Source organism: Nannobrachium achirus (assembly GCF_963921795.1).
Source record: "Nannobrachium achirus genome assembly, chromosome: 21".
Taxonomy (NCBI): domain Eukaryota; kingdom Metazoa; phylum Chordata; class Actinopteri; order Myctophiformes; family Myctophidae; genus Nannobrachium; species Nannobrachium achirus.
Window position 1 is genome coordinate 38,193,453 of NC_137828.1, and position 27,712 is coordinate 38,221,164.

Genomic DNA, 27,712 nt, shown 5'->3' on the forward strand with positions numbered 1-27,712 from the left:
ACTCTCTAATCGGGAGATAAGCGACCGTTGGTCGCTTATCTCCTGTCACACTGCTGACATCAGTATGACATCACACCGTACACAAATGACCCTTATATAAGACCGGCATTATCTACCGACAGATTAGTAACAAGATGTCAAAATCATTGAAGGTTTACCCTACTAACCAACTGTTTACCATAGCAACCATGTTTTTTACCTTAGCAACCAACTGTTTACCCTAGCAACCAACTTTTTACCACAGCAACCATGTTTTTTTTACCCTAGCAACCAACTGTTTACCCTAGCAACCAATTGTTTACCATAGCAACCATGTTTTCTTACCCTAGCAACCAACTGTTTACCCTAGCAACCAACTGTTTACCATAGCAACCATGTTTTTTACAGGGCCTGGGATTGATGACATCAGAAATCTCCATATATGGGCATGAAAGGGATTTTGTTTCTGGAAATATGTCTGTGGGGTGCCACATTTGGAATAAAACACTTACATCACACATCTGGATATCCATACAGCCCATCTAGTTTGCCTGTGTCCATTTATGCCCATATATCTGATGACATTGGGACAATGATCTCCATATATGGGCATAAAACTTATGTTAATTAGTAAAGCCTGGGGATCTCCATATATGGGCATGAGGGGTACCCTAAAAGGGCATCATCTGGGAATAGCAAATATAGTTATCCTAGAAAGTGAAAATCTTACATCAAAGGCCATAACTACCTACCTACCACCATACTGCATTCCTCATTAAACTACCTACCAGTAAGATGCCTAAGGGAGAAAAGCAAAGGGCGAGGTTGCACCATTTCTTGGTCTTCTGGCCAGTGATGTATATCGGACCATTTAACCATATATGGAGACATCTGGTACCCAAAGATATTCACAGATATGGGCTTAATATTGATGACATAAGGGATCTCCATATATGGGCGTAAAAGGGATTTGGTTCCCCTGGCATCACAGGGATCTCCATATATGGGCATAAAATGGATTTGGTTACCCTGGCAACACGGGGATCTCCATATCTCCATATATGGGCATAAAAGGGATTTGGTTCCCCTGGTATCACAGGGATCTCCATATATGGGCATAAAAGGGATTTGTTCCCCTGACATTACAGTGATGTCAGTGGCTGGTTCTACAGAGGGGATCTCCATTTATGGGCATAAAAGGGAATGTATGTATGATGATGTCAGATATCATAGACGTCATAGGACTTTCACATAACGAATAACTGAGTAAGCATGTAAACCCGTAAAATCTATATTTGGGCATGGCTGATTTATGACCTCATCATGATGACACGAGCAAACACAGCTGAATTGTATAAATGATCAGTGCAGAAACCAACAGAAGTATTTGACCAAGACTCTTCGATTTAAACATCAACAAAGGTGTGACGTTTGTTGATGGTCACGTGTGACGTGTGACGGACGGACGGACGGACGGACGGACGGACGGCCGGTGGAGGTTTTCATAGTAAACTGCTCCCTGACGGTCGCAATCAGTGTAGTGTATACCTCTTGTAGAGGTGCTACTTTCTGAGAATGCATGGTGTGATTCAGTGTAGTGTGCTGGATTCTGTGTAGTGAATGGTCAGTATGCTGGGTTTGATTCAGTGTAGTGTGCATGGTATGATTCAATGTAGTGTGTACTGTGGACGTAGTAGTGTGGCATGGCGTGTAGTGTGTGTACCTCTTGTAAAGGTTCTGGGAGACAAACAGATTGAGGAGGCTGAGCTGCAGCTTGGCTCTGTCGTCCTGCTGTTGAAGCAGCCAGGGCAGCTCGTCCGCTACGCGCCACGTCACCCCGTCCTGACTGAACACACACACACACACACACACACACACACACACACACACACACACACACACACACACACACACACACACACACACACACACACACACACCCATGAGTTGTGGTGACTGAAGTCTGAGCTCACCTGAGTTGTGAGGAGAATATACTGTACTCCAGGGGTCTTCAACAGAATGAAAGGTCAAGTTTATTAAGTATTGACGGTTCAAGTGGTTAAACATCTGAATACACAAATTGACATGAATCCAAAATACACAGATGATTGTGCTGTGAAACAATGAAACTATATGGAATCTATGAAAAGGTAGTGGGGGTCCCTGCTTCATCTCTCTCTCAACTAAGGGGTCCTTCCTTGGCCTGAGAACGTTGAAGACCCCTGCTGTACTCATTTGTTGAACCATACAGTGTACTGTTGTACTGGTTGTACCTGAGTTGCTGGCTGAAGTAGTGGATCAGTTTCTCTCTGTAAGCAGCAGTACTGCTCCCTCCATTCAGAAACTCCAGCCTGACTGCCTCCCAAGCCTGACAGACAGACAGACACACAGAACACCTCAGTTACACCTCACCTCAGGGCTTTCCCAGGGATCTGACATTTCAACATGAAGGGAGAAATGTTTAAAGGACAACTTTGGTTTTTTACAACAAGGGTTCATATTTTATTCTCTGTAAAATGACATATTTAGCCACTTGTACGCATGCCCCAAACCACTGAAATGAGAATCCCTAAAACAATACAAAGAAGTAAATGAAATAATTTTAACACTCATCTTTTATATTCTTTAATTACAATCTAAAATATGAACCCTTGTTGTAAAAAACTAAAGTTGTCCTTTAACGTCCCCGAGGCAGTGGAAGCCAGTGTACCTGAAGGTGCTGGAACCTGATGAGTCCACAGCCCAGGGCCACGATGCAGAGCCTGTTGAGCTCATGGAGCAGGGAGGAGAGGAAGGGCATGTCCAGCCCTGGGAGCAGGTCCAGAACCTCTGACTCACTCATGCCATTATGACTGGCGCACACCAAACACAGCATCTGACGGGGGAACGGGAAAACAACCACCACTAGGGCTGTCACCATTATGACATTTTACATGACGATTAATTGTCACTCAAATAATTGCGATTTAATTGAGTTTTTGTCGTTGACAATTACATTTCTGTTTGGCTTTTAGGTTTTGAAGTTGCACATGGCAATCATGACACATAACTTAAATATACAAAGAAATTACTGATTAAAAAAGAACATTGATAGTGGAAATAGACGATCTACCAGCCCACAACGCCGCGTTGTGAGCTTGTAGATCTGCTATTTCCACTACTTTTTTAAAGTGTTCGTAACTATATTAAAATTTCTCAACATGGAAACGATTATGAGGATTATGCTAAATAATTGCGATTACCTCAAATAATTGCGATTAGACGATTATGTAATAATTGTGACAGCCCTAACAACCACAAAAACTAAAAAAACAAGCCTGTAAAAGAACAGAAGAGATTTACAAGAAAGCAGAAGTGAAACAGATATTAATGTATTCATTATTTTAAAGCCATTTCGCAATAGTGATAACTTTGGAAACCCCAGCTCTAAAGCCTATTCATGAACAGCGGTGTGTTCCGGTGATGTTTTGTTTGGTTTACCTCCCTCATGATGTCTCTCTCCCTGTCTGTGCTGAGGGTGTCTAGAGTCATGGTGAGGCCCAGACGGTACAGTGACATGGTGTCCTGACACAGGAGACACTGCTCCAGACTCCTCTCCAACGACGAGCACGACCTACTGCTGGACATGAACACAGCATGTTGTATGAAAACAATAACATCTATGGAACGCAGCTTTCAAGACACACAAACGCACATCAGAAAACGCAGTGCGACTCACCTGGTGATGGTCCTTGCCAGTAGCGTCACGTACAACGCGTTGCAGGTGGACGGAGAACGACAATGCCTCTCCAGTTTCTTCTCCTATAACGAAGAGATCAGAGAGATCGTAACAGAGAGGTGACACTGTGGGTTCAAAATGAATCCCTGCGACGGCGAAGGCCTTGTCCAGGCGGCAGTCCGATCCGATTGTTTGTTTGGCAAAGATAAAGACCGGGGACGTGCAGAGAATGTTAGAGAGGCAGGGGCTGAAATTTCCAAAAGGGCCTTTTGGTGAAAATATCGAAATGCGTTGTGAGCTTGGAGGTCGGCTATTTTCGGTGCTTGATACACACTAAACTAAATGTAAAATGTTTCAAGTGAATACTGGAGATTTGGCGTACAACATGGTTTTCTACACAGAGAGGGCAATTCTTTCAACATAAGATCCTGCACTCAAGTTCAGGAGAGTTTGGACAAGGCAATTATTTTGAATGCTGCCTTCAAGTATGGCATGGAAAGGGCATTTGAATTTCTTTTCACCTTTAGTCAGACTGATAATGTGGATTCACTGAGAGTGAATCCACATTATCAGTCTGGCTAATGCCAGGCTAGACCTAATGTATGTTACAATACATGTTTTAGGCCGTACTTGAACTGCAACTTTATTTATTGATAAAGTACATTGCAGTTCCACATTCCAAAGGTTAAACGTTCCAAAGGTTAAAGGTTAAACGTTAAACCAGGGGTCTTCAACAGGGGATCCGGGACCCCTAGGGGTCCCCAGAGTTACTACAGGGGGTCCTCAAAATCTTTGAGTGATAAACTTTTTCTCTCCATTTTTATATTAACCACTTGAACCCTAGTGTCCATATTCGGAGAACTTTAGCCAAAAATAGCAGATCTTCAAGCTCACAACACCGTTGTGAACTTGTAGATCGGCTATTTTTGTTAAAGAGCTTTGGTGTAGAGGGGGAAAAAGAGCAGACTATGTACAGAGTGAAAGGTCAAGTGGTGCCAACCACGAGTTTCCTGAGTTTGTATAGGTACCACCCCTGTGCCAACCCTGAGTTTCCCGAGTTTGGGCCGTTTTTGAAAAAAAAAAAGGCATGATCGCGATCGCGAAATTGCATGTTTAACCCCCATACCAACCCATTCTTTCAAACATGGCAGCCATGTTTGTTTACATCTGAAGAAAACATAATGGCTGCTAAATCATGAATGCCTGAACGGATTTCCAAGCGGATTCTTTTGTTTGAAAGCTGTGAACAGCGTGCACACACGTGGTGCATGATCTAGGCATGGGCGTGCACGACATATCGCCTGAAAAACGTTTAAAAAAAAGAAGGTTCAAGTGCCCATGGTTGAATGGACATTGTATCCTTTGCTAAGAGCATTTCAGAGAGCACACGGCGGGGGTGAGCACTCACCTGGTCCTTGGTGAGTTTGACCTCCATGGCCTGGCACTCTGCGTTGACCACACTCCTCACCTCCCTGGGACTCAGTGGGTCCAGGTGGAGGGTGGGCCACAACCTGATGGGCACACACACAACCATTACAATTAACAACCCATTATACTCTGGCTATTCAAAAATCGTGAAATGTGTGTAAATCCTTGAATATATATGCTTTTTCTTTTTTTTTAAGCGAGCATTTGTAAATCAGTCTCAAATCGTCTCTGGTCCCTGGAACAAAATATGTTGAGATGGGGCATGCACATGCATAAATTATTTAACTAAGATAACTAATTATTCTGGGTGCACATGCATACCATACACGTGCCGTGGGGAAGTCCCAGACATTATTACACTAACCCAGCACTTTGTTGAAGTTAATTCTATAAACAATTACAAAAGTGTGGTCCAAAAGCAATAACAGAGCATACCCGCTGGATACCGGATACCGTGAAATAGGCACTGCAGTGTCAATATATGTCACAGTATAGGACTCGCTCTTGTATGTTATTGCCTGTTTAGACAGGTATTTAGATATGGTAGCATTGGGACAGATGCACGCACATACTGTACGTGATTGCACGTAGCTTCATTGACAACAACTGAATATTTAAACATAAAATGTATGTTAGATACGTGGTCTAAGTGTGTCTCACCTCCAGGCCAGAGGACATGTCTCCACATTGACAGACACCACCACTCTCACATTGACGGGCAGAGGGTCAATCAGCCACTTCATGTGCCTTTCAGCTTGCTGGAAGCAAAAGAGTGGGTCGGGGCGTTGTGAGCTTGTAGATCGGCTATTTTCACAATATTTGTCTGTGGAAATGGGTCAAACTAAATGCAATGCCTAAACTCAAGTTCAAATATTTTGGGGGGGACTCCCTGCAGATTATGTGCTATGAGGATTTTAAATAATCCCAACTCCACCCTATTATTGGTACCTTCTTTCATATGGTTTGGGAATGTCCAAATGTGTCCTCATTTTGGAATATGGTTGCCTCCAAACTCTTTTTTTTTGTAAATTTTACTCCTTACATCTTTATTTTTGTTAAATGATGTCTCACAGTTGCTAACGCATCTTCTTTGCTGGATTAACAGCGGCTAAGAACATGGTTGCTACGCAATGGAAACCTCCTCATACGTTATCATTTCGCCAGTGGGCTCTAACCTATGTATAGTATATCTAGAGCAGTCAACGGCAAGATTACATGGAGCGAGCGAGGAAAACGATATTATATGGTCTGGCATTGCAGACAAGATTAAAGATGTCATTCCATAATGGTAATAACATGGTACAGGTATGTACTATTTCTATTTACCATTGTTGGTCCGGGGAAAGAGGGGTGGATGGGTTTTCTTTCTTTTCTTGTTTTTTCGTTGTTATTTTTTGAGTTGTGTGTGTATGTTGTTTATACATGTATCTTGTATTTTCTTTTTTTATTTACTTATTTTTATTCATGATTCATTTGTTTAACTTTTATACTTCCATTCTGTATTCAGTGAATAAAATAAAAAAAAGTTGATAACATATATATATATATATTGGGGGTCCCCAGTTCAAACATGATTATTTTGGGGGGTTGCGGCCTGAAAAGGTTGAGAACCACTGGTCTAACGTGGGTTCCAGTGGCGGGGCGTCTGTACCTGTATCTGGTCGATGGAGTCGATGATGATGATGATGTTTCCTTGGTGGCGCGCTGACAGTCTCTCCAGCCAGCGGGGGAACTCCTCCAGGATCTTACTAGGCTCCATGGACAGACCTGAGATGGACCAGAAGTGCTGCAGCAACTATGACACAATATCAACCAGACAAGAAAAAAGAAATATTAAAATAATAATCATATTCGTGTACACTGTAGGGAGCTACAATGGAAAAAACTATGGCTCGTGGACCAACCGGTGACTTTGTACACGACTTCGTACATTTCCCATAGATTCTATGGGACTTGACCACTTGCTCCTGCCCTTCGTGTACACGGTCTGTGCCGTCTATAGTTTCTTAATGGGGGGCAGCAGAGAGCCATATGTACACAGGCCCTAGGTGGTGTCCACGACCAGTAGTTTTACATGAACCCTCAGAGGGACACTGTGGGCTTAACAAGTGGTCCGTGGTGGTTCTCAAAGTGAGGTCGGGGGACCCTCAGAGGGACACTGTGGGCTTATCAAGTGGTCCATGGTCGGTTCTCAAAGTGAGGTCGGGGGACCCTCAGAGGGACACTGTGGGCTTATCAAGTGGTCCGTGGTCGGTTCTCAAAGTGAGGTCGGGGGACCCTCAGAGGGACACTGTGAGCTTATCAAGTGGTCCGTGGTCGGTTCTCAAAGTGAGGTCAGGGGACCCTCAGAGGGACACTGTGGGCTTATCAAGTGGTCCGTGGTGGTTCTCAAAGTGAGGTCGGGGGACCCTCAGAGGGACACTGTGGGCTTATCCATACCTTGGCTACAGGGGGGAAATAATTAATGTACTTTTCATCGTGCCTGTTGCTAAGGTATGGCAACATGATTGGTGTCTTGCAAGACACCAGTCATGTTGCCATACCTTAGCCTTTCCTGAACTGACGCAGCTGTGAACATGTGTACACAGCCAGCATATTACTCAATGCCAAACTTTGCACACACACTCCTTGCCTGCCAATCCACAACCTCCACCCCTCCAGGGACCCCCAGGGCTTATCTCCCGATTAGGACACTTTCCAGCATAGTGACATGCAGAACAAACTGTCCATATAGTATGGTTTACATAAAAGTCAGTTGTCTTTCACACACACACACACACACACACACACACACACACACACACACACACACACACACACACACACATATATATATATATATATATATATATATATACACATATATATATATATATATATATATATATATATTTCATTTATTTATTTCATAAATATTTTTCATCACAATTGGGTTTGTGGGGAGCCATCCCTGCTTCAAGCTGTCACAGCATGGCACCAACACTTCAAACTAGTTAAAAAACCCAATACAGCAGATCTACAAGCACCTCACAGATCTACAAGCACCTCGCACATGCCAGGGACAGAGTAGGTTGGCCTGTATAAGCCTTGCTGTCAACACACTATACTACACCACTCAGGCCACCAAGCCAGGTGTGGTCAATTAGTGCCTTCTTCTGATCAGTGGCTTCTGCTTGATGAGTGGCACCAGTCTGTCTTTGTTCCCTGGTCAGTCAAGTTCACTGGGAGAGAATGTTTCAGATCAGTGCAAGTGTATTTGTTTTCCATTTGGACTTACTGTGTTTTGTTGGTACAGTATGCGTGCGACTAACTAATATTTCTGATAATTCCAATTTGTTTGTTGTTTAATTAGCCGGATTGTGAATGCCCTGCATTTTTCTTTCATCTTTAGAACCACACGTGTGTAACAAAACAGAGTGGTGATCATTTGGTGTGGGTGAAGAGAAGAAAAACATTTCATTAAAGGAGTAGTTCACCCCCAAAGTGACTTTTTTTCTATTGAACTCAAGTCTCCATGGCGTGAGTAATACATTGAAAAAATAAGTCATTTTGGGGGTGAACTACTCCTTGAATGTCAGTTTTGTGGTGTTTTGACTGGACACCCTGAGGATATTGCCAGATAGACAGACAGACAGACAGACAGACAGACAGACAGACAGACAGAGAATTGTAGGCCTTGCATTTATTTGACTTGGTTCCAACAGATGGCGAAAATAGCTAATCTTCAAGCTCACAATGCCTCACTGTTTGGACAAAGAGTTGAGGCGTTACATTTTGTAAAACACGGCCTTGTGAAAATAGCAGATCTACATGCTCACAACACCTCACAACGCAGGGCGGCGTGAGCATGTAGATCTGATATTTTCACAATTTCTGCCCCTAATATTTAATTTATCATTTTAAAAGTATTAAAAAGTCCTTAAATTGTCTCTTTAGAAATGTGCAGATAGCCTCTGTATACTGTTGAGTGGAAAAACAATGTTTCACATTAAGCTAAACATTTGGGACCACCCAAGATCATTTGGAGACCCCTCTAGGGGTCCCATAGTTGAACCACTGACTTATAAGGGGAGTATGGAGACCCCTCTAGGGGTCCCATAGTTGAACCACTGACTTATAAGGGGAGTATATGAGGCTGGATCCGTCTGGAACACTGCACTAGGCTCTCGCCAGCTCTGTAGCTCTCCACACTTGAACAGTTGTGTCCTTAAATTCAATTATAATAATTAACCCCTGTATATACGGGCAATAGTTTCACATGACTTTGTGTACACAGCCAATAGTTTTACATGAACATGTTCAGGCTTTAGTACTGTACTGTCTCGTGTAGCCCAACAGAGCCCATCACAGCACAACACGGCCCACCAGAGCCCAATACAGCCTACCAGAGCCCAATAGACTCCAGCAAACCTAAGTCCAGCCCAGTCCTGCCCAATAGGAGTATAGACCAGGGAAGGGGGGTAGTTAGATGACTGCACCAGACTCCACCAGGCTGCTCCATGCTCCAGCCAGCTCTGTAGATCCTGTGTACACGGCACTCCTAACTCGAAAGGTCAAGGAAAAGGGTCGTTTTAGGCGTCAAAACAGGCCCTTTGTCCTTAAAATGAATAAAAAAATCAAAAAAATATGTTTTGTTTCAGGCAGGACACACGTTTCATATTTGAAGCATGCCCGATCTGGTCCATGGCCGGTTCTCAAAGTGAGGTCGGGGGGCCCACAATGTCCCTCTGAGGGGACACGGCACAGATTGTGTACACGAAGGGCAGGAGCAAGTGTTCAAGTCCCATAGAATCTATGGGAAATGTACACAGGCGTTTACAAAGTCTCTGAGTGTCCCACCAGGCTGGAGCAGCCTGGTGTTGTCTGGTGCAGTCCTGTCTACCCTAGTCTGGCCTATTCAAGCCAGATCTGGACAGTAATGGCCTGGTGGAGTCATCTAACTACCCCCTTTCCCCGGTCTATACTCCTACTCGGCTGGGCTGGACTTAGGTTCTCATGACCCTTTACGATTGCGAAAAAGACACCGAAACCCGGATTTTTGTCCTTAAAATCAATAAAAAAATCTAAAAAAATCTGTTTGTTTTACGCAGGAAACACTTTTCATATTTGAAGGATGCCTGATCCGATGGAATGGGTTTCGTGTCTCTCCGACACTTTGAACCCTTTATGATTGCGAAAAAGACACGAAATTTGCACGCCACCAACACGATTACACATTCTTTCGGATAAAAGACACTTATTCTGACTTACTTTTTGACGCTGAATCCAACAAACCCGGTCTCGTGTCTCTACGACACTCCTAACTCGAAAGGTCAAGGAAAAAGCCACTGTATACACAGGCAATAGTTTTACATGACTTTGTGTACACGGCCAATAGTTTTACATGAACATGTCTAGGCTTTAGTACTGTACTGCCTCGTATAGCCCAACAGAGCCCAGCACAGAACAGCACAGCCCACCAGAGCCCAATACAGCCCCCCAGAGCCCAACAGAGTCCAGCAAACCTAAGTCCAGCCCAGCCGAGTAGGAGTATAGACCGGGGAAAGGGGGTAGTTAGATGACTCCACCAGGCCATTACTGTCCAGATCTGGCTTGAATAGGCCAGACTAGGGTAGACAGGACTGCACCAGACTCCACCAGGCTGCTCCAGCCAGCTCTGTAGATCCTTGCACATGCGATTAACCACTGTGTACACGGGCATTAGTTTTAAGTTTTACATGAACCCTCAGAGGGACACTGTGGGCTTATCAAGTGGTCCATGGCCGGTTCTCAAAGTGAGGTCGGGGGGCCCACAGTGTCCCTCTGAGGGGACACGGCACAGACCGTGTACACGAAGGGCAGGAGCAAGTGTTCAAGTCCCATAGAATCTATGGGAAATGTACACAGGCATGTACAAAGTCACCAGTAGTTTTACATGAACCCTCAGAGGGACACTGTGGGCTTATCAAGTGGTCCATGGTCGGTTCTCAAAGTGAGGTCGGGGACCCTCAGAGGGACACTGTGGGCTTATCAAGTGGTCCATGGTCGGTCCTCAAAGTGAGGTCGGGGGACCCTCAGAGGGACACTGTGGGCTTATCAAGTGGTCCATGGTCGGTTCTCAAAGTGAGGTCGGGGGCCCACAGTGTCCCTCTGAGGGGACACGGCACAGACCGTGTACACGAAGGGCAGGAGCAAGTGTTCAAGTCCCATAGAATCTATGGGAAATGTACACAGGCGTGTACAAAGTCACCAGTAGTTTTACATGAACCCTCAGAGGGACACTGTGGGCTTATCAAGTGGTCCATGGTCGGTTCTCAAAGTGAGGTCGGGGGACCCTCAGAGGGACACTGTGGGCTTATCAAGTGGTCCATGGCCGGTTCTCAAAGTGAGGTCGGGGGGCCCACAATGTCCCTCTGAGGGGTCACGGCACAGATTGTGTACACGAAGGGCAGGAGCAAGTGTTCAAGTCCCATAGAATCTATGGGAAATGTACACAGGCGTTTACAAAGTCTCTGAGTGTCCCACCAGGCTGGAGCAGCCTGGTGTTGTCTGGTGCAGTCCTGTCTACCCTAGTCTGGCCTATTCAAGCCAGATCTGGACAGTAATGGCCTGGTGGAGTCATCTAACTACCCCCTTTCCCCGGTCTATACTCCTACTCGGCTGGGCTGGACTTAGGTTTGCTGGACTCTGTTGGGCTCTGGGGGGCTGTATTGGGCTCTGGTGGGCTGTGCTGTTCTGTGCTGGGCTCTGTTGGGCTATACGAGGCAGTACAGTACTAAAGCCTAGACATGTTCATGTAAAACTATTGGCTGTGTACACAAAGTCATGTAAAACTATTGCCCGTATATACAGGGGTTAATTATTATAATTGTATTTAAGGACACAACTGTTCAAGTGTGGAGAGCTACAGAGCTGGCGAGAGCCTAGTGCAGTGTTCCAGACGGATCCAGCCTCATATACTCCCCTTATAAGTCAGTGGTTCAACTATGGGACCCCTAGAGGGGTCTCCATACTCCCCTTATAAGTCAGTGGTTCAACTATGGGACCCCTAGAGGGGTCTCCAAATGATCTTGGGTGGTCCCAAATGTTTAGCTTAATGTGAAACATTGTTTTTCCACTCAACAGTATACAGAGGCTATCTGCACATTTCTAAAGAGACAATTTAAGGACTTTTTAATACTTTTAAAATGATAAATTAAATATTAGGGGCAGAAATTGTGAAAATATCAGATCTACATGCTCACGCCGCCCTGCGTTGTGAGGTGTTGTGAGCATGTAGATCTGCTATTTTCACAAGGCCGTGTTTTACAAAATGTAACGCCTCAACTCTTTGTCCAAACAGTGAGGCATTGTGAGCTTGAAGATTAGCTATTTTCGCCATCTGTTGGAACCAAGTCAAATAAATGCAAGGCCTACAATTCTCTGTCTGTCTGTCTGTCTGTCTGTCTGTCTGTCTGTCTGTCTGTCTGTCTGTCTATCTGGCAATATGTTCAGGGTGTCCAGTCAAAACACCACAAAACTGACATTCAAGGAGTAGTTCACCCCCAAAATGACTTATTTTTTCAATGTATTACTCACGCCATGGAGACTTGAGTTCAATAGAAAAAAAGTCACTTTGGGGGTGAACTACTCCTTTAATGAAATGTTTTTCTTCTCTTCACCCACACCAAATGATCACCACTCTGTTTTGTTACACACGTGTGGTTCTAAAGATGAAAGAAAAATGCAGGGCATTCACAATCCGGCTAATTAAACAACAAACAAATTGGAATTATCAGAAATATTAGTTAGTCGCACGCATACTGTACCAACAAAACACAGTAAGTCCAAATGGAAAACAAATACACTTGCACTGATCTGAAACATTCTCTCCCAGTGAACTTGACTGACCAGGGAACAAAGACAGACTGGTGCCACTCATCAAGCAGAGCCACTGATCAAAAGAAGGCACTAATTGACCACACCTGGCTTGGTGGCCTGAGTGGTGTAGTATAGTGTGTTGACAGCAAGGCTTATGCAGGCCAACCTACTCTGTCCCTGGCATGTGCGAGGTGCTTGTAGATCTGTGAGGTGCTTGTAGATCTGCTGTATTGGGTTTTTTAACTAGTTTGAAGTGTTGGTGCCGTGCTGTGACAGCTTGAAGCAGGGATGGCTCCCCACAAACCCAATTGTGATGAAAAATATTTATGAAATAAATAAATGAAATATATATATATATATATATATATATATATATATATATATATATATATATATGTGTATATATATATATATGTGTGTGTGTGTGTGTGTGTGTGTGTGAAAGACAACTGACTTTTATGTAAACCATACTATATGGACAGTTTGTTCTGCATGTCACTATGCTGGAAAGTGTCCTAATCGGGAGATAAGCCCTGGGGGTCCCTGGAGGGGTGGAGGTTGTGGATTGGCAGGCAAGGAGTGTGTGTGCAAAGTTTGGCATTGAGTAATATGCTGGCTGTGTACACATGTTCACAGCGGCGTCAGTTCAGGAAAGGCTAAGGTATGGCAACATGACTGGTGTCTTGCAAGACACCAATCATGTTGCCATACCTTAGCAACAGGCACGATGAAAAGTACATTTAATTATTTCCCCCCTGTAGCCAAGGTATGGCAGCTGCCATAGCTTGCCATACCCAATTGACGCCCCTGCATGTTCACCTCCAGTAGGTTGGGAAAGTAGCCTGCCACCCTGTGGAAATAGGCTTGAACTGCAAGATAGGACCCTAAAACAAATAAAATGGAATAAAAAAGCATCCGTAAGACGGATGGGCGAACAAGTGGTGTCCATACGTAGATGGGGTCCCAGAGGACATGTAGAGCCCACCCCCTTATTTTTCACGCCCCCAGGGAACACACAGCGGGGTTTGGAAATTTGTCGTGTACACCAGCCCTAGGACCTCGGCTTCGTGGACCGATTTAACGATAGGGGTAATAATAATAATAATAATAATAATAAAATCTTAGATAAAGGTTGCTGTTGAGGGTAACTTTTTGTTCCAATATATCCAATGCAGTTACAATTTAGTCACAATCTTTTGAGACTGAAATCATAAGATGAAATTATCCAGCAATACAACATCCAGCCCGGGAGCAACAATATACCAAACTTTTCCCAAACCTTTTAGTTCGAGACCCAAAAGAGAAATTAGACGTTTACCCAGGACCCAAACTAGAGAAAACAGCAGATCTACAAGCTCACAAAGTGTCGCTTCCGTGCCGCCTTGTTAGCTTGTAGATCGGTTATTTTCACTACTTCTTAAACATTTGTTTTCTAATTTATGGATATTCTTAGATTTCTTCTTTTGTTTATCAATGAAATTGCTTAGTAAAAAAAAACACTTTAATTAGGGTAATTCTGGTACGGATCTCGCTCATTAGAGCCCTGCACACGGGGCAAAAAGTCCACAGCCCGGTCCTCCGAAAACACAACAAGGTTCTGCAATATAATAAGCCCGAGTCCGACACCAAATACATGTAATTTCTCTCGTCGGACGTTGTCACTTTATTAATCCTCAAATTGATCTTTCTTTGTCTATGGTTTGAAAAAATATCACATTTGTTTGATTTTTTTTAATGAAAACTACATTTTTGAAACAATGTATTTTCTTTTTACCAAAAAATCAAAATCGAAAATCGACTTTTCTGATAAATAAATCTGGATTTTATTTTTAGGCCAAATTGAACAGCCCTAGTGTTAAACTTGGCAAAATGCCTTTACTTGACTCTGAGAGAAGTGAAGGCCACCGTACCTTGACTGTGAGGCGCTTGATGATCAGAACAGGCTCTGAGCTGGTGGACAGAGGCCGGCCAACAAAATGATAGAGGAACAAAGTGTTGGGGGCCTGCTTCTGCTGAAGCTCAATCCTGGAGGACATTACAGAGCAGTTACAGTAGAGTAGACAGACAGGGTCAATGGAGGAATCTTGGAGGATTGTTACCGTTTCTGAAGAGCTGAGGTCGAGTTACAGTAAGGACCCATACTTAACCTTTTAATCAATTTTAATCTAGCCCTTTTCTTTGTATTCTTTTTGTTTTGTCTTAATAAAGTTGTCTCCCTCTGTTTTATGTAATGCGACTTTGGGTGCTTAGAAAAGCGCTATATCCACAAGTTTCCAACGTCCCATCGTGCATTGTGCAGAAGGTGCGCGGCAGTTCCGGCGTCGCAGCCAAGTGTGATCTACAAGCTCACAGCAGTTGCATCTGCGACGCGACGTGAGCTTGTATGTCAGCTGTTCTCCGGATGTGTCCCACACATAATTCTACAGTAAATTCCCAGGGAAACAGGTGGATAGATCTGAGCTACTAAGAAGTCATAATATTAACAGTCGACTGGATGGTGAAGTATATTGTTTACCATTTGGAAAGCAGGAGAGATTTCCCTGAGCCTGGACCACCAGACACCAGCAGTGGAGGGGTTGGTGGAGGGGCTGCCACCATGTCATTAAGACGGTCTATATACTGGGGACAGGAAGACATCAAAGGACACATGTTTAAAGGGGAGAACCACCCATTTTCAACATTGATTTGGGGGTTTGGATTGCAAAGTACACTGTGATGACATCATCACGGGGTTTGCAAGCCAAACCCCCAAAATCAATCCTCCAGTTTTAGGCAACACAGAAGGGGGTGGACTATTTTCTTATTTCCACATAACAACTCAAAGGTATATTAATGACATACTGTATGTAGTTCAATGTTGAAAATGGGTGGTTCTCCCCTTTAACTAGAGAGCTGCCACGAATACAGAATTTAAAGTTGCAATCTGTTTTATGTCCTCCCTGACAGTGAGGGGTAATTAAAACTGTAGCATGTGGGTTTTAATATATTTTTTAAAATAGCAGATCTACAAGCTCACAATGTGACGCATTGTGAGCTTGTAGATTGTCTATTTTCAAATGGCCAAAATGTATATAGGGTTGAAGCGGTTAATGTATGTTTTGTAATAATAATCAAAATCTGCAAAGTTACTAAAGTTCTCAAATAAATGTAGCAGAGTAAAAAGTACAATATTTGGATGCGAGATGTAGTGGAGTAGAAGTGAAAGTATTGAAATTTGAAAATACTCAACTAAAGTAACCCTGCTCTTCCGCACTGGGAAACCAAAACATACTGCTCATCACGCTAGGCAAGACCTAGCCTCCGACCGGGTGTCTAAACGGAAGTACCGACATTCGGCAGAAGTACTGCCCAAGGATATGACGTTGACGCTTTACAAATCTGTTTAACCCATTCAAAATAGCAGATATACAAGCTCACAGCGCGGCACTGCAAGCTTGTAGATCTGCTATTTTTGAAAAGTCGTGAAAATTAGAATTTTGACCAGATTCTATAAGTGTCTTTTGAATCCTTCTTAGATTATTTTGAAAAAACTATGTTTCTATGTTAGCAATCTGGCCAGCCATTGTCAAAGAAAAGGTCCTTTTCACTTAAATTAACTGGAGCTCAGTTAGTCTGTTCTTGAGAGACTACTATGTCAGTGGTTCTCAAACCTTTTCATTTGAAGGACCCCCAAAATGATATTTATTTGGCCACGGACCCCCATCTCAAAATATTTAGTTCCAGGGACCACCCAGAAGCAAATATTTGAGTTACAAACGTTCGCTTTGAAAATACATATATTCAAAGATTTGCAAACATTTTCACGACTTTTTCCAAAATAGCAGATCTACAAGCTCGCAGCGCGGCACTCGGTGCCGCGCTGCTTGTATATCTGTATCTGCTTGTATATCTGCTGCTTGTATATCTGCTATTTTTCACTGGTTAAAGGATTCAATAATTCTAGGCCTAAATGGGTTAAGGATCTGAGATGAGGAGGAGGGAACCTGCCCTACTTTCTGGAAGCCCAGTTGAGAGGAGCTGGTGCTGCAGGCCTGCTGGTAGGCTTCAATCTGCTCCTGTTCGTCATGCAGGTCCCACAGCACGTCACCCGAGTCCTCCTCGTGTCCTTCGTCTATGCCCGAGTCCTTGGAGTCCACGTCTGTCCCCTCCAGGCCAAGCAACTCCTAAAGCAGTGACAGAGGAAGAGGTTAACAGTTTACAGTTTAGGCATTTAGCAGACGCTTTTAATCCAAAGCGACTTACAATAAGCAGGTAATACATCACTATAATAAACAAGATAATATGTCAGTACATCAACAGCAATATAACAAATGCAAATGAATATCTATCTAGAAAACAATATAATCAGTCAAGAAAAAAGGTTCTAAAAAACCTAAAAACAAATGCTAACTAGCTTCATGTATGGTCATTGAGTGTTACAGTAGTGCTAAGGGTTTAGGTGAAGTCTGAAAAGGTGAGTCTTCAGTCCATGACGAAAGCTAGCAAAAAAACAGCATTTGAGAATCAGGGGTGGCAACATATCGTCAATGTCAGGCCTTGTATGTTACCTTTAAGGTAATGGGACACATAGAACCTGTGGATCCAGTTATTATTAGTCATTTACAAAACTTCCAAAAATTACGAAAAGATTTAAGGCTATTTTTGCTACTTTTGTGCAACACTGTTGTACGACAAATTAGGGCATGAATTAAAAATAAAAACATAGCAGGATTCTGCACAACAGCAAATCACATAATACTGTACATTCAGATGTTTTTACCTGTTTGACGATTTTCTCCAGCTGGGCGTAAATCAAGGCTGCCCCGTCCTCTGGGGAACCACTGTGATCCACCACCTAGGTGAACGTACACATGATATCATATCATAGTAAACAGAAAGGGAGTTGGGACAACAGATGTTCAGGAGGCGCAGAACCACACCTTTGCTCCGCCCTACACACAAATCACGGGCACTACTTTCAGTATACCCTGCTCAAACCACCGAATACCAATCGTTTCGCCCACCTGGCCGTTCGCCCAGGGCATCCATCCGGCGTAATGTTAAACGTAACATTAAACTACGTTTTTAAATAAATGTAGTGGAGTGAAAGTACAATATTTGGATCCGAGATTTAGTGGAGTCGAAGTGAAAGTATTGCAAATTGGAAATACTCAAGTAAAGTAAAAGAAAAATACCTCAAAATGTTACTTTTGTACAGTTAAGTACAGTACAGTAAGCCACACCGAGCGGTCAGTGCAGTGAGCGTGAGACCGGTGGAAAAGATTTGGGCGAATGGCCAAACGGGCGAAAGGATCTGTTAACAAACCACGTAGGAGCCTCTATGCTTTTCGCATTCCCTCCTCTACCACAGATATAAAAAGCTGGATACCTCATCCGCAGCTGCAGTTCATTGGTGCGACTGGTAAAACAGAACTGGCGGAAGTGCGGAAGTGTGGAAGGCACTGTGCCACTCAAAGTGACTACTGACCAATCACAGCGTGTCTTTTCTGGGTCTTACGTTCAATTAAAGGAGCTTTATTGGCATGAGGAGACAAACGTTTACATTGTCAAAGCCTCTGAGAAAGAGGGAGTCCCACATCTGATTGGCCTACCGAACCGAACGTTCCCTTCTGTGACACACAAGGAAGAGTCCTTCAGAATTCAGGAAGCTTACCTTAAAAAACATAGACATATAAAGGTAGACGCCTCCTCCGGCGGGGGGCGTTGGTAAAAGAGGACTGGCAAGCTTCCGGTATTCTGAAGGACGCTTCCTTGAGCGTCACAGAATGGGATGCTCGGTAGGCCAATCAGATGCAAGACTCCCTCTTTCCCACTGCAGGGGGCAGAGTGACTTCCACAGTTTCACAGTTACGCACTTTCGCCAGTCCTGTTTTACCAGTCACTCCAATGAACTGCAGCGGCAGTCCTCTTTTACCCATGCCCAAAGCCGGAGGAGGCGTCTACATTTCTATGTCTATGTCCTCTACCCCATTCACCTCCATAGTTGCTCTTTTCCCTACTCCTCTCTTTGTCTCTAAAGCAAGATTTTAACCCACAGATTCGGGCACGAATCAGCGGCGGAAGGCGTCTGCTGCCTACCGGGATCCATCGGCAACTTGTCGCTAAGTGGCGCTTGCCGTCGATAGGGCTGTCGGAACCCGTTGATCGAAAACCGAACCTGCTCAGTCTTTTGCAATCGGTCGGTAGGATTGAGGCGACTTGATACTCCTGTATAGTGGACATTAGTTTGCTGCAGCTGCAGAAACAAAGCCTAAATAAGCTGCAGAGACATTTTCTCATGGCACATTTTAAATTAAATACAATTTTCTCAATCTCAAATCTCTATCCTATTCCAATCTGATCCAGAAGTAGGTTAGTAATAGTGCTGCAGCTGCCCGTGTTGTTTTTCTTTCCTCTGCGCGGAGGACACAGAGTGCCTCCGGTTGCCAGATTCTGTGAGTGAAACAAGCGAGCAGGTCTATGAAAATAAGCCCAAAAGCAGCGACCAGTTTCACCTATTGAGCACTATTACATTAGTTATTTTCTAAAAGATTGTTGAAAGCAAGGCCAAACTAGAAAAATATTGTTCCTTCGAAACAATTGTGGGCTCGCTTCAAGCCAGAAAACAATGGCTATAAAAGTACAAAATGTCAAGATCGCAGGCAGTGCTCTCTTTGACGTTACTGACGTCAAAGATTGGTCCATTTTGTTCCAAAAATGTGTTGTGCAAAAGTTGACCCGCTGGTGGCGCTATAACAGGCCAATGTAAGAAGGGTGGTATCTGTTCCTTGACCTATTGGGAATGTGCTTGCAAGATTTCACGCACATTGCAGGCTGTGTTCATGATTTGAGGTGTTTTTGGCTTTGGCCACTTTATCGCTGCTTGCAGCTATATTCATTATTATTATTATTTTTTTGTGTGTGTGCACTTCATAGGCATATTAGATAAAGGTCCTTAGATTGTGTGTAGAATGTTTCATGCAAATTGCAAAAAAAAATCCTAACGGGTTTAAGCGTTTCACAAACTGCTCAAAATGATATAGTGCCCCCCTTTGGCCAATTGGGGTAAGATTGGTTTGGTTTTAGTGATATTTGGACTAACACTCTACATCTTTGCCAAATGCCATGAACATGTTACTTTGCATGTATGATTTAGAGGCAGAAGAATAATTTGCATAAAACTGCAATATTCATTGAATTTATTTAAAAAAGCATGTTTCAATTTTAAAGAAATCCGATCTGACAGATCTTTAGATATCTGTCCAAAGTTCACGTAAAAAAAGTTTTGTGCACGTGGAGCGAAAATTCCAGAATAAAAGCGGGTTTACGCGTTTTACAAACTGCTGAAAATGGCGGAAAATCAAAGGGCGGAGCTTACTTAACAACGACACAGATGTCTTCCGCTCGAGTCAAAGCACGCGTGTAACAAGTTGCATGTCTTCAAACGAAACGAGTCATGACTTATGCCCGTTTGAAGTTTGAATTTTCAAACGCTTCGTATAGCGCCCCCCTTTGGCCGATTGGAATAAAATTGGTTTCAGTGATACTTTGACTAACCCTCCACATCTTTGCCAAATGCCATGAACGTGTAACTTTGCATGTATGATTTAGAGGCCGAAGAATAATTTGCATAAAACCGCAATATTGATTGAATTATTAAAAAATTATATTTCACTTTAAAAGAAATCCGACCAGACAGTCTGACCGTATTGGTCCAAAGTTCACGTGAAAAAAGTTTTGTGCACTTGACGCGAAAATCCCAGGAGGAGATAGATTTTTACTGTTTTTCATATAATTCCGAATTGTGGGAGACCTAAAGGTCAGAGGTCAAAAGTTAGAGGGTAAAAGTTGTTCGGCATGAGGAGACGCATACGTCTATACAGGTTTCATGGCTGTATGTATAACACAGCATGAGCTATACCTGTTCAAAGATCGCACTTTCGAAGGCTTCCTACAGCGCCACCATTTGGCCGATTGCTTTAAAAAATAATAGCACACTTCGCCACTGTAAACCGAACACGAAGAATAATTTGCATAAAACCGCAATATTGATTGAATTATTAAAAAAATATATTTCACTTTAAAAGAAATCCGACCAGACAGTTTGACCGTATTGGTCCAAAGTTCATGTGAAAAAAGTTTTGTGCGCGTAACGAAAGAAACCCAGGAGGAGATAGATTTTTACTGTTTTTCATATTATTCCAAATTGTGGGAGACCTAAAGGTCAGAGGTCAAAAGTTAGAGGGTAAAAGTTGTTCGGCATGAGGAGACGCATAAGTGTATACAGGTTTCATGGCTGGACCTCAAACACAGCATGAGCTATACCTGTTCAAAGATCGCACTTTCGAAGGCTTCCTACAGCGCCACCATTTGGCCGATTGCTGTAAAAAGTAATAGCACGCGTCGCCACTGTAAGCTGAACACATTGATGTTTTTATTTTCATTTTCTCACTAAGTATGTAGGAGTTGAAAGGAACCGAAGTTTTGAGGAGAACTTGATATGCTTGCCTGATAGATAAACTAGAAAAATATTGTTCCTTCGAAACAATTGTGGGCTCGCTTCAAGCCAGAAAACAATGGCTATAAAAGTACAAAATGTCAAGATCGCAGGCAGTGCTCTCTTTGACGTTACTGACGTCAAAGATTGGTCCATTTTGTTCCAAAAATGTGTTGTGCAAAAGTTGACCCGCTGGTGGCGCTATAACAGGCCAATGTAAGAAGGGTGGTATCTGTTCCTTGACCTATTGGGAATGTGCTTGCAAGATTTCACGCACATTGCAGGCTGTGTTCATGATTTGAGGTGTTTTTGGCTTTGGCCACTTTATCGCTGCTTGCAGCTATATTCATTTTTTTTTTTTTTTTTGTGTGTGTGCACTTCATAGGCATATTAGATAAAGGTCCTTAGATTGTGTGTAGAATGTTTCATGCAAATTGCAAAAAAAAATCCTAACGGGTTTAAGCGTTTCACAAACTGCTCAAAATGATATAGCGCCCCCCTTTGGCCAATTGGGGTAAGATTGGTTTTAGTGATATTTGGACTAACACTCTACATCTTTGCCAAATGCCATGAACATGTTACTTTGCATGTATGATTTAGAGGCAGAAGAATAATTTGCATAAAACTGCAATATTCATTGAATTTATTTTAAAAAGCATGTTTCAATTTTAAAGAAATCCGATCGGACAGATCTTTAGATATCGGTCCAAAGTTCACGTAAAAAAAGTTTTGTGCACGTGGAGCGAAACTTCCAGAATAAAAGCGGGTTTACGCGTTTTACAAACTGCTCAAAATGGCGGAAAATCAAAGGGCGGAGCTTATTTAACAACAACACAGATGTCTTCCGCTTGAGTCAAAGCACGCGTGTAACAAGTTGCATGTCTTCAAACGAAACGAGTCATGACTTATGCCCGTTTGAAGTTTGAATTTTCAAACGCTTCGTATAGCGCCCCCCTTTGGCCGATTGGAATAAAATTGGTTTCAGTGATACTTTGACTAACCCTCCACATCTTTGCCAAATGCCATGAACGTGTAACTTTGCATGTATGATTTAGAGGCCGAAGAATAATTTGCATAAAACCGCAATATTGATTGAATTATTAAAAAAATATATTTCACTTTAAAAGAAATCCGCCGAGACTAGTTTGACCGTATTGGTCCAAAGTTCATGTGAAAAAAGTTTCATGCGCGTATCGCAAAAATCCCAGGAGGAGATAGATTTTTACTGTTTTTCATATAATTCCGAATTGTGGGAGACCTAAAGGTCAGAGGTCAAAAGTTAGAGGGTAAAAGTTGTTCGGCATGAGGAGACGCATAAGTGTATACAGGTTTCATGGCTGTACCTCAAACACAGCATGAGCTATACCTGTTCAAAGTTCGCACTTTCGAAGGCTTCCTACAGCGCCACCATTTGGCCGATTGCTATAATAAATAATAGCACACTTCGCCACTGTAAGCTGAACACATTGATGTTTTTATTTTCATTTTCTCACTAAGTATGTAGGAGTAGAAAGGAACCGAAGTTCCCGTCTACTGTATGACTGCCTGATAGATAAACTAGAAAAATATTGTTCCTTCGAAACAATTGTGGGCTCGCTTCAAGCCAGAAAACAATGGCTATAAAAGCACAAAATGTCAAGATCGCAGGCATTGCTCTCTTTGACGTTACTGACGTCAAAGATTGGTCCATTTTGTTCCAAAAATGTGTTGTGCAAAGGTTGACCCGCTGGTGGCGCTATAACAGGCCAATGTGAGAAGGTTGGTATCTGTTCCTTGACCTATTGGGAATGTGCTTGCAAGATTTCACGCACATCCCAGGCTGTGTTCATGATTTGAGGTGTTTTTGGCTTTGGACACTTTATCGCTGCTTGCAGCTATATTTATTATTATTATTTTATAATTTTTTTGTGTGCACTTCATAGGCATGTTAGATAAAGGTCCTTAGATTGCGTGTAGAATGTTTCATGCAAATTGCAAAAAAAATCCTAGAATAAAAACGGGTTTAAGCGTTTTACAAACTGCTCAAAATTATATAGTGCCCCCCTTTGGCCATTTGGGGTAAGATTGGTTTCAGTGATATTTGAACTAACCCTCTACACTATTTTGTCATGAAAATGTGACTTTGCATGTATGTTTTAGAGGCAGAAGAATAATTTGCATAAAAATGCAATATTGTTTGAATTATTTAAAAAAGCATGTTTCAATGTTAAAGAAATCCGATCTGACAGATCTTTAGATATCGGTCCAAAGTTCACGTAAAAAAAGTTTTGTGCACGTGACGCGAAAATTCCAGAATAAAAGCGGGTTTACGCGTTTTACAAACTGCTCAAAATGGCGGAAAATTAAAGGGCGGAGCTTACTTAACAACGACACAGATGTCTTCCGCTTGAGTCAAAGCACGCGTGTAACAAGTTGCATGTCTTCAAACGAAACGAGTCAAGACTTATGTCCGTTTGAAGTTTGAATTTTCAAACGCTTCGTATAGCGCCCCCCTTTGGCCAATTGGAATAAGATTGGTTTCAGGGATATTTGGACTAACCCTCTACATGTTTGCCAAATGCCATGAAAGTAACACTTTGCATGTTTGATTTAGAGGCAGAATAATAATTTGCATAAAACCGCAATATGAATTGAATTATTAAAAATTAATGGTTTAACGTACAAACTTCTCACCACATAGACTGTATAGGTATTGGTCCAAAGTCCATGTGAAAAAAGTTTTGTGCGCTTAACTCAAAAATCCCAGGAGGAGATAGATTTTTACTGTATTTCATATAATTCAAAATTGTGGGAGACCTAAAGGTCAGAGGTCAAAAGTCAGAGGGTAAAAGTTGTTCGGCATGAGGAGACGCATACGTGTATACAGGTTTCATGGCTGTATGTATAACACAGCATGAGCTATACCTGTTCAAAGATCGTACTTTCGAAGGCTTCCTACAGCGCCACCATTTGGCCGATTGCTGTAAAAAGTAATAGCACACTTCCCCACTGTAAGCTGAACACATTGATATTTTTATTTTCATTTTCTCACTAAGTATGTAGGAGTAGAAAGGAACCGAAAATCCCGTCTACTTACTAGATAAATAAATAAATAAACTAGAAAAATATTGTTCCTTCGAAACAATTGTGGGCTCGCTTCAAGCCAGAAAACAATGGCTATAAAAGTACAAAATGTCAAGATCGCAGGCAGTGCTCACTTTGACGTTACTGACGTCAAAGATTGGTCCATTTTGTTCCAAAAATGTGTTATGCAAAAGTTGACCCGCTGGTGGCGCTATAACAGGCCAATGTGAGAAGGGTGGTATCTGTTCCTTGACCTATTGGGAATGTGCTTGCAAGATTTCACGCACATTGCAGGCTGTGTTCATGATTTGAGGTGTTTTTGGCTTTGGCCACTTTATCGCTGCTTGCAGCTAGATTTATTATTATTATTTTATATTTTTTTTGTGTGCACTTCATAGGCATGTTAGATAAAGGTCCTTAGATTGCGTGTAGAATGTTTCATGCAAATTGCAAAAAAAATCCTAGAATAAAAACGGGTTTAAGCGTTTTACAAACTGCTCAAAATTATATAGCGCCCCCCTTTGGCCATTTGGGGTAAGATTGGTTTCAGTGATATTTGAACTAACCCTCTACACTATTTTGTCATGAAAATGTGACTTTGCTTGTATGTTTTAGAGGCAGAAGAATAATTTGCATAAAAATGCAATATTGTTTGAATTATTTAAAAAAGCATGTTTCAATGTTAAAGAAATCCGATCTGACAGATCTTTAGATATCGGTCCAAAGTTCATGTAAAAAAATGTTTTGTGCACGTGACGCGAAAATTCCAGAATAAAAGCGGGTTTACGCGTTTTACAAACTGCTCAAAGTGGCGGAAAATCGAAGGGCGGAGCTTACTTAACAACGACACAGATGTCTTCCGCTTGAGTCAAAGCACGCGTGTAACAAGTTGCATGTCTTCAAACGAAACGAGTCATGACTTATGCCCGTTTGAATTTTGAATTTTCAAACGCTTCGTATAGCGCCCCCCTTTGGCCGATTGGAATAAAATTGGTTTCAGTGATACTTTGACTAACCCTCCACATCTTTGCCAAATGCCATGAACGTGTAACTTTGCATGCATGATTTAGAGGCAGAAGAATAATTTGCATAAAACCGCAATATTTATTGAATTATTAAAAAATCATTATTTAACGTACAAACTTCTCACCACATAGCCTGTGTAGATATAGGTTCAAAGTTCATGTGAAAAAAGTTTTGTGCACTTGACGCGAAAATCCCAGGAGGAGATAGATTTTTACTGTTTTTCATATAATTCCGAATTGTGGGAGACCTAAAGGTCAGAGGTCAAAAGTTAGAGGGTAAAAGTTGTTCGGCATGAGGAGACGCATAAGTGTATACAGGTTTCATGGCTGTACGTATAACACAGCATGAGCTATACCTGTTCAAAGATCGCACTTTCGAAGGCTTCCTACAGCGCCACCATTTGGCCGATTGCTATAATAAATAATAGCACACTTCACCACTGTAAGCTGAACACATTGATGTTTTTATTTTCATTTTCTCACTAAGTATGTAGGAGTAGAAAGGAACCGAAGATCCCGTCTACTTATAAATAAATAAATAATGACAATATCTAAAGTGTGCTCGCCTTATAGGCGAGCCCACAATAAATAAATAATGACAATATCTAAAGTGTGCTCGCCTTATAGGCGAGCCCACAACTAGAAAAATATTGTTCCTTCGAAACAATTGTGGGCTCGCTTCAAGCCAGAAAACAATGGCTATAAAAGCACAAAATGTCAAGATCGCAGGCAGTGCTCTCTTTGACGTTACTGACGTCAAAGATTGGTCCATTTTGTTCCAAAAATGTGTTATGCAAAAGTTGACCCGCTGGTGGCGCTATAACAGGCCAATGTGAGAAGGTTGGTATCTGTTCCTTGACCTATTGGGAATGTGCTTGCAAGATTTCACGCACATCCCAGGCTGTGTTCATGATTTGAGGTGTTTTTGGCTTTGGACACTTTATCGCTGCTTGCAGCTATATTTAGTGGCCAAGGCCACGAAGTGGCAAAAGGCCACTCATTGTTATTGGACTTCATCATTACTATTATTATTATTAGTGGCCAAGGCCACGAAGTGGCAAATGGCCACTCATTGTTATTGGACTTCATCATAACTATTATTATTATTATTCTTCCGCCACTTTTTCTCTAGCGGCTAGACCGTGCAGTCGCTTTTTACGAAACTCGGCAGTATGGCAGAGGACTATGCCAAACGGCTAAAAGGTGAAGCTCGCAACAATCGGCCAAAGGGTGGCGCTGTAGGAAGCCTTTGAAAAATGCCAACTTTGAACAGGTGTAGCTCATGCCCTGTTTCAGGTACAGCAATGAAACCTGTATACACTTATGCGTCTCCTCATGCCGAACAACTTGTACGCTCTGACTTTTGACCTCTGACCTTTACTTCTCCCACAATTTTGAATTATATGAAAAACAGTAAAAATGTATCTCCTCCTGGGATTTTCGCGTAATGTGCGCGAAACTTTTTTTACATGAACTTTGGACCAATACGGTCTGAAAACTTAGGCGGATTTTCTTTAAAGCGAAACATTATTTTTTAATAATTCACTCAATGTTGCAGTTTTATGCAAATTTTTCTTCTGCCTCTAAATCATACATGCAAAGTCACACGTTCATGGCATTTGGCAAATATGTAGAGGGTTAGTCCAAATATCACTGAAAGCAATCTTACTCCAATTGGCCAAAGGGGGGCGCTATACGAAGCGTTTGAAAACTCAAACTTTAAAGGGGCATAAGTCATGCCTCGTTTCGTTTGAAGACATGCAACTTGCTTACACGCGTGCCTTGACTCAAGCGGAAGACATCTGTGTCTTTGTTAAGTAAGCTCCGCCCTTAGATTTTCCGCCAATTTGAGCAGTTTGTAAAACACTTAAACCCGCTTTTATTCCGGAACTTTTGCGTCACGTGCACAGAACTTTTTTTACATGAACTTTGGACCAATATCTAAAGATCTGTCAGATCGGATTTTTTAAACATTGAAACATGCTTTTTTAATAATTCAATCAACATTGCAAGTTTTATGCAAATTATTCTTCTGCCTCTAAAACATACATGCAAAGTAACATTTTCATGATGAACTACTGTAGAGGGTAAGTCCAAATATCACTGAAACCAAAAAGAATCATATTTGAACTGGGGACCCCCCACCCTGACGTGAGTAGGGTTTTCCCATGATCTGGGCCTTAG

General features: G+C 42.3%; 1 protein-coding gene across 1 annotated transcript in view; it reads right to left on the reverse strand.

Annotated features, from left to right (window-relative positions):
* nphp3 (nephronophthisis 3) overlaps window positions 1-27,712 on the reverse strand; it is a 67,521-nt gene that overhangs the window by 12,078 nt on the left and 27,731 nt on the right. The window contains exons 10-21 of the mRNA XM_080752271.1: window positions 17,724-17,798; window positions 16,957-17,127; window positions 15,480-15,583; window positions 14,875-14,989; window positions 6,777-6,920; window positions 5,786-5,883; window positions 5,106-5,208; window positions 3,698-3,780; window positions 3,460-3,598; window positions 2,690-2,854; window positions 2,253-2,347; window positions 1,703-1,825 (exon numbers count right to left, since the gene is read on the reverse strand). Of these exons, the coding sequence (XP_080608397.1) occupies window positions 1,703-1,825; window positions 2,253-2,347; window positions 2,690-2,854; window positions 3,460-3,598; window positions 3,698-3,780; window positions 5,106-5,208; window positions 5,786-5,883; window positions 6,777-6,920; window positions 14,875-14,989; window positions 15,480-15,583; window positions 16,957-17,127; window positions 17,724-17,798 (1,415 nt within the window). The remainder of the gene's footprint in view (window positions 1-1,702; window positions 1,826-2,252; window positions 2,348-2,689; window positions 2,855-3,459; window positions 3,599-3,697; window positions 3,781-5,105; window positions 5,209-5,785; window positions 5,884-6,776; window positions 6,921-14,874; window positions 14,990-15,479; window positions 15,584-16,956; window positions 17,128-17,723; window positions 17,799-27,712) is intronic.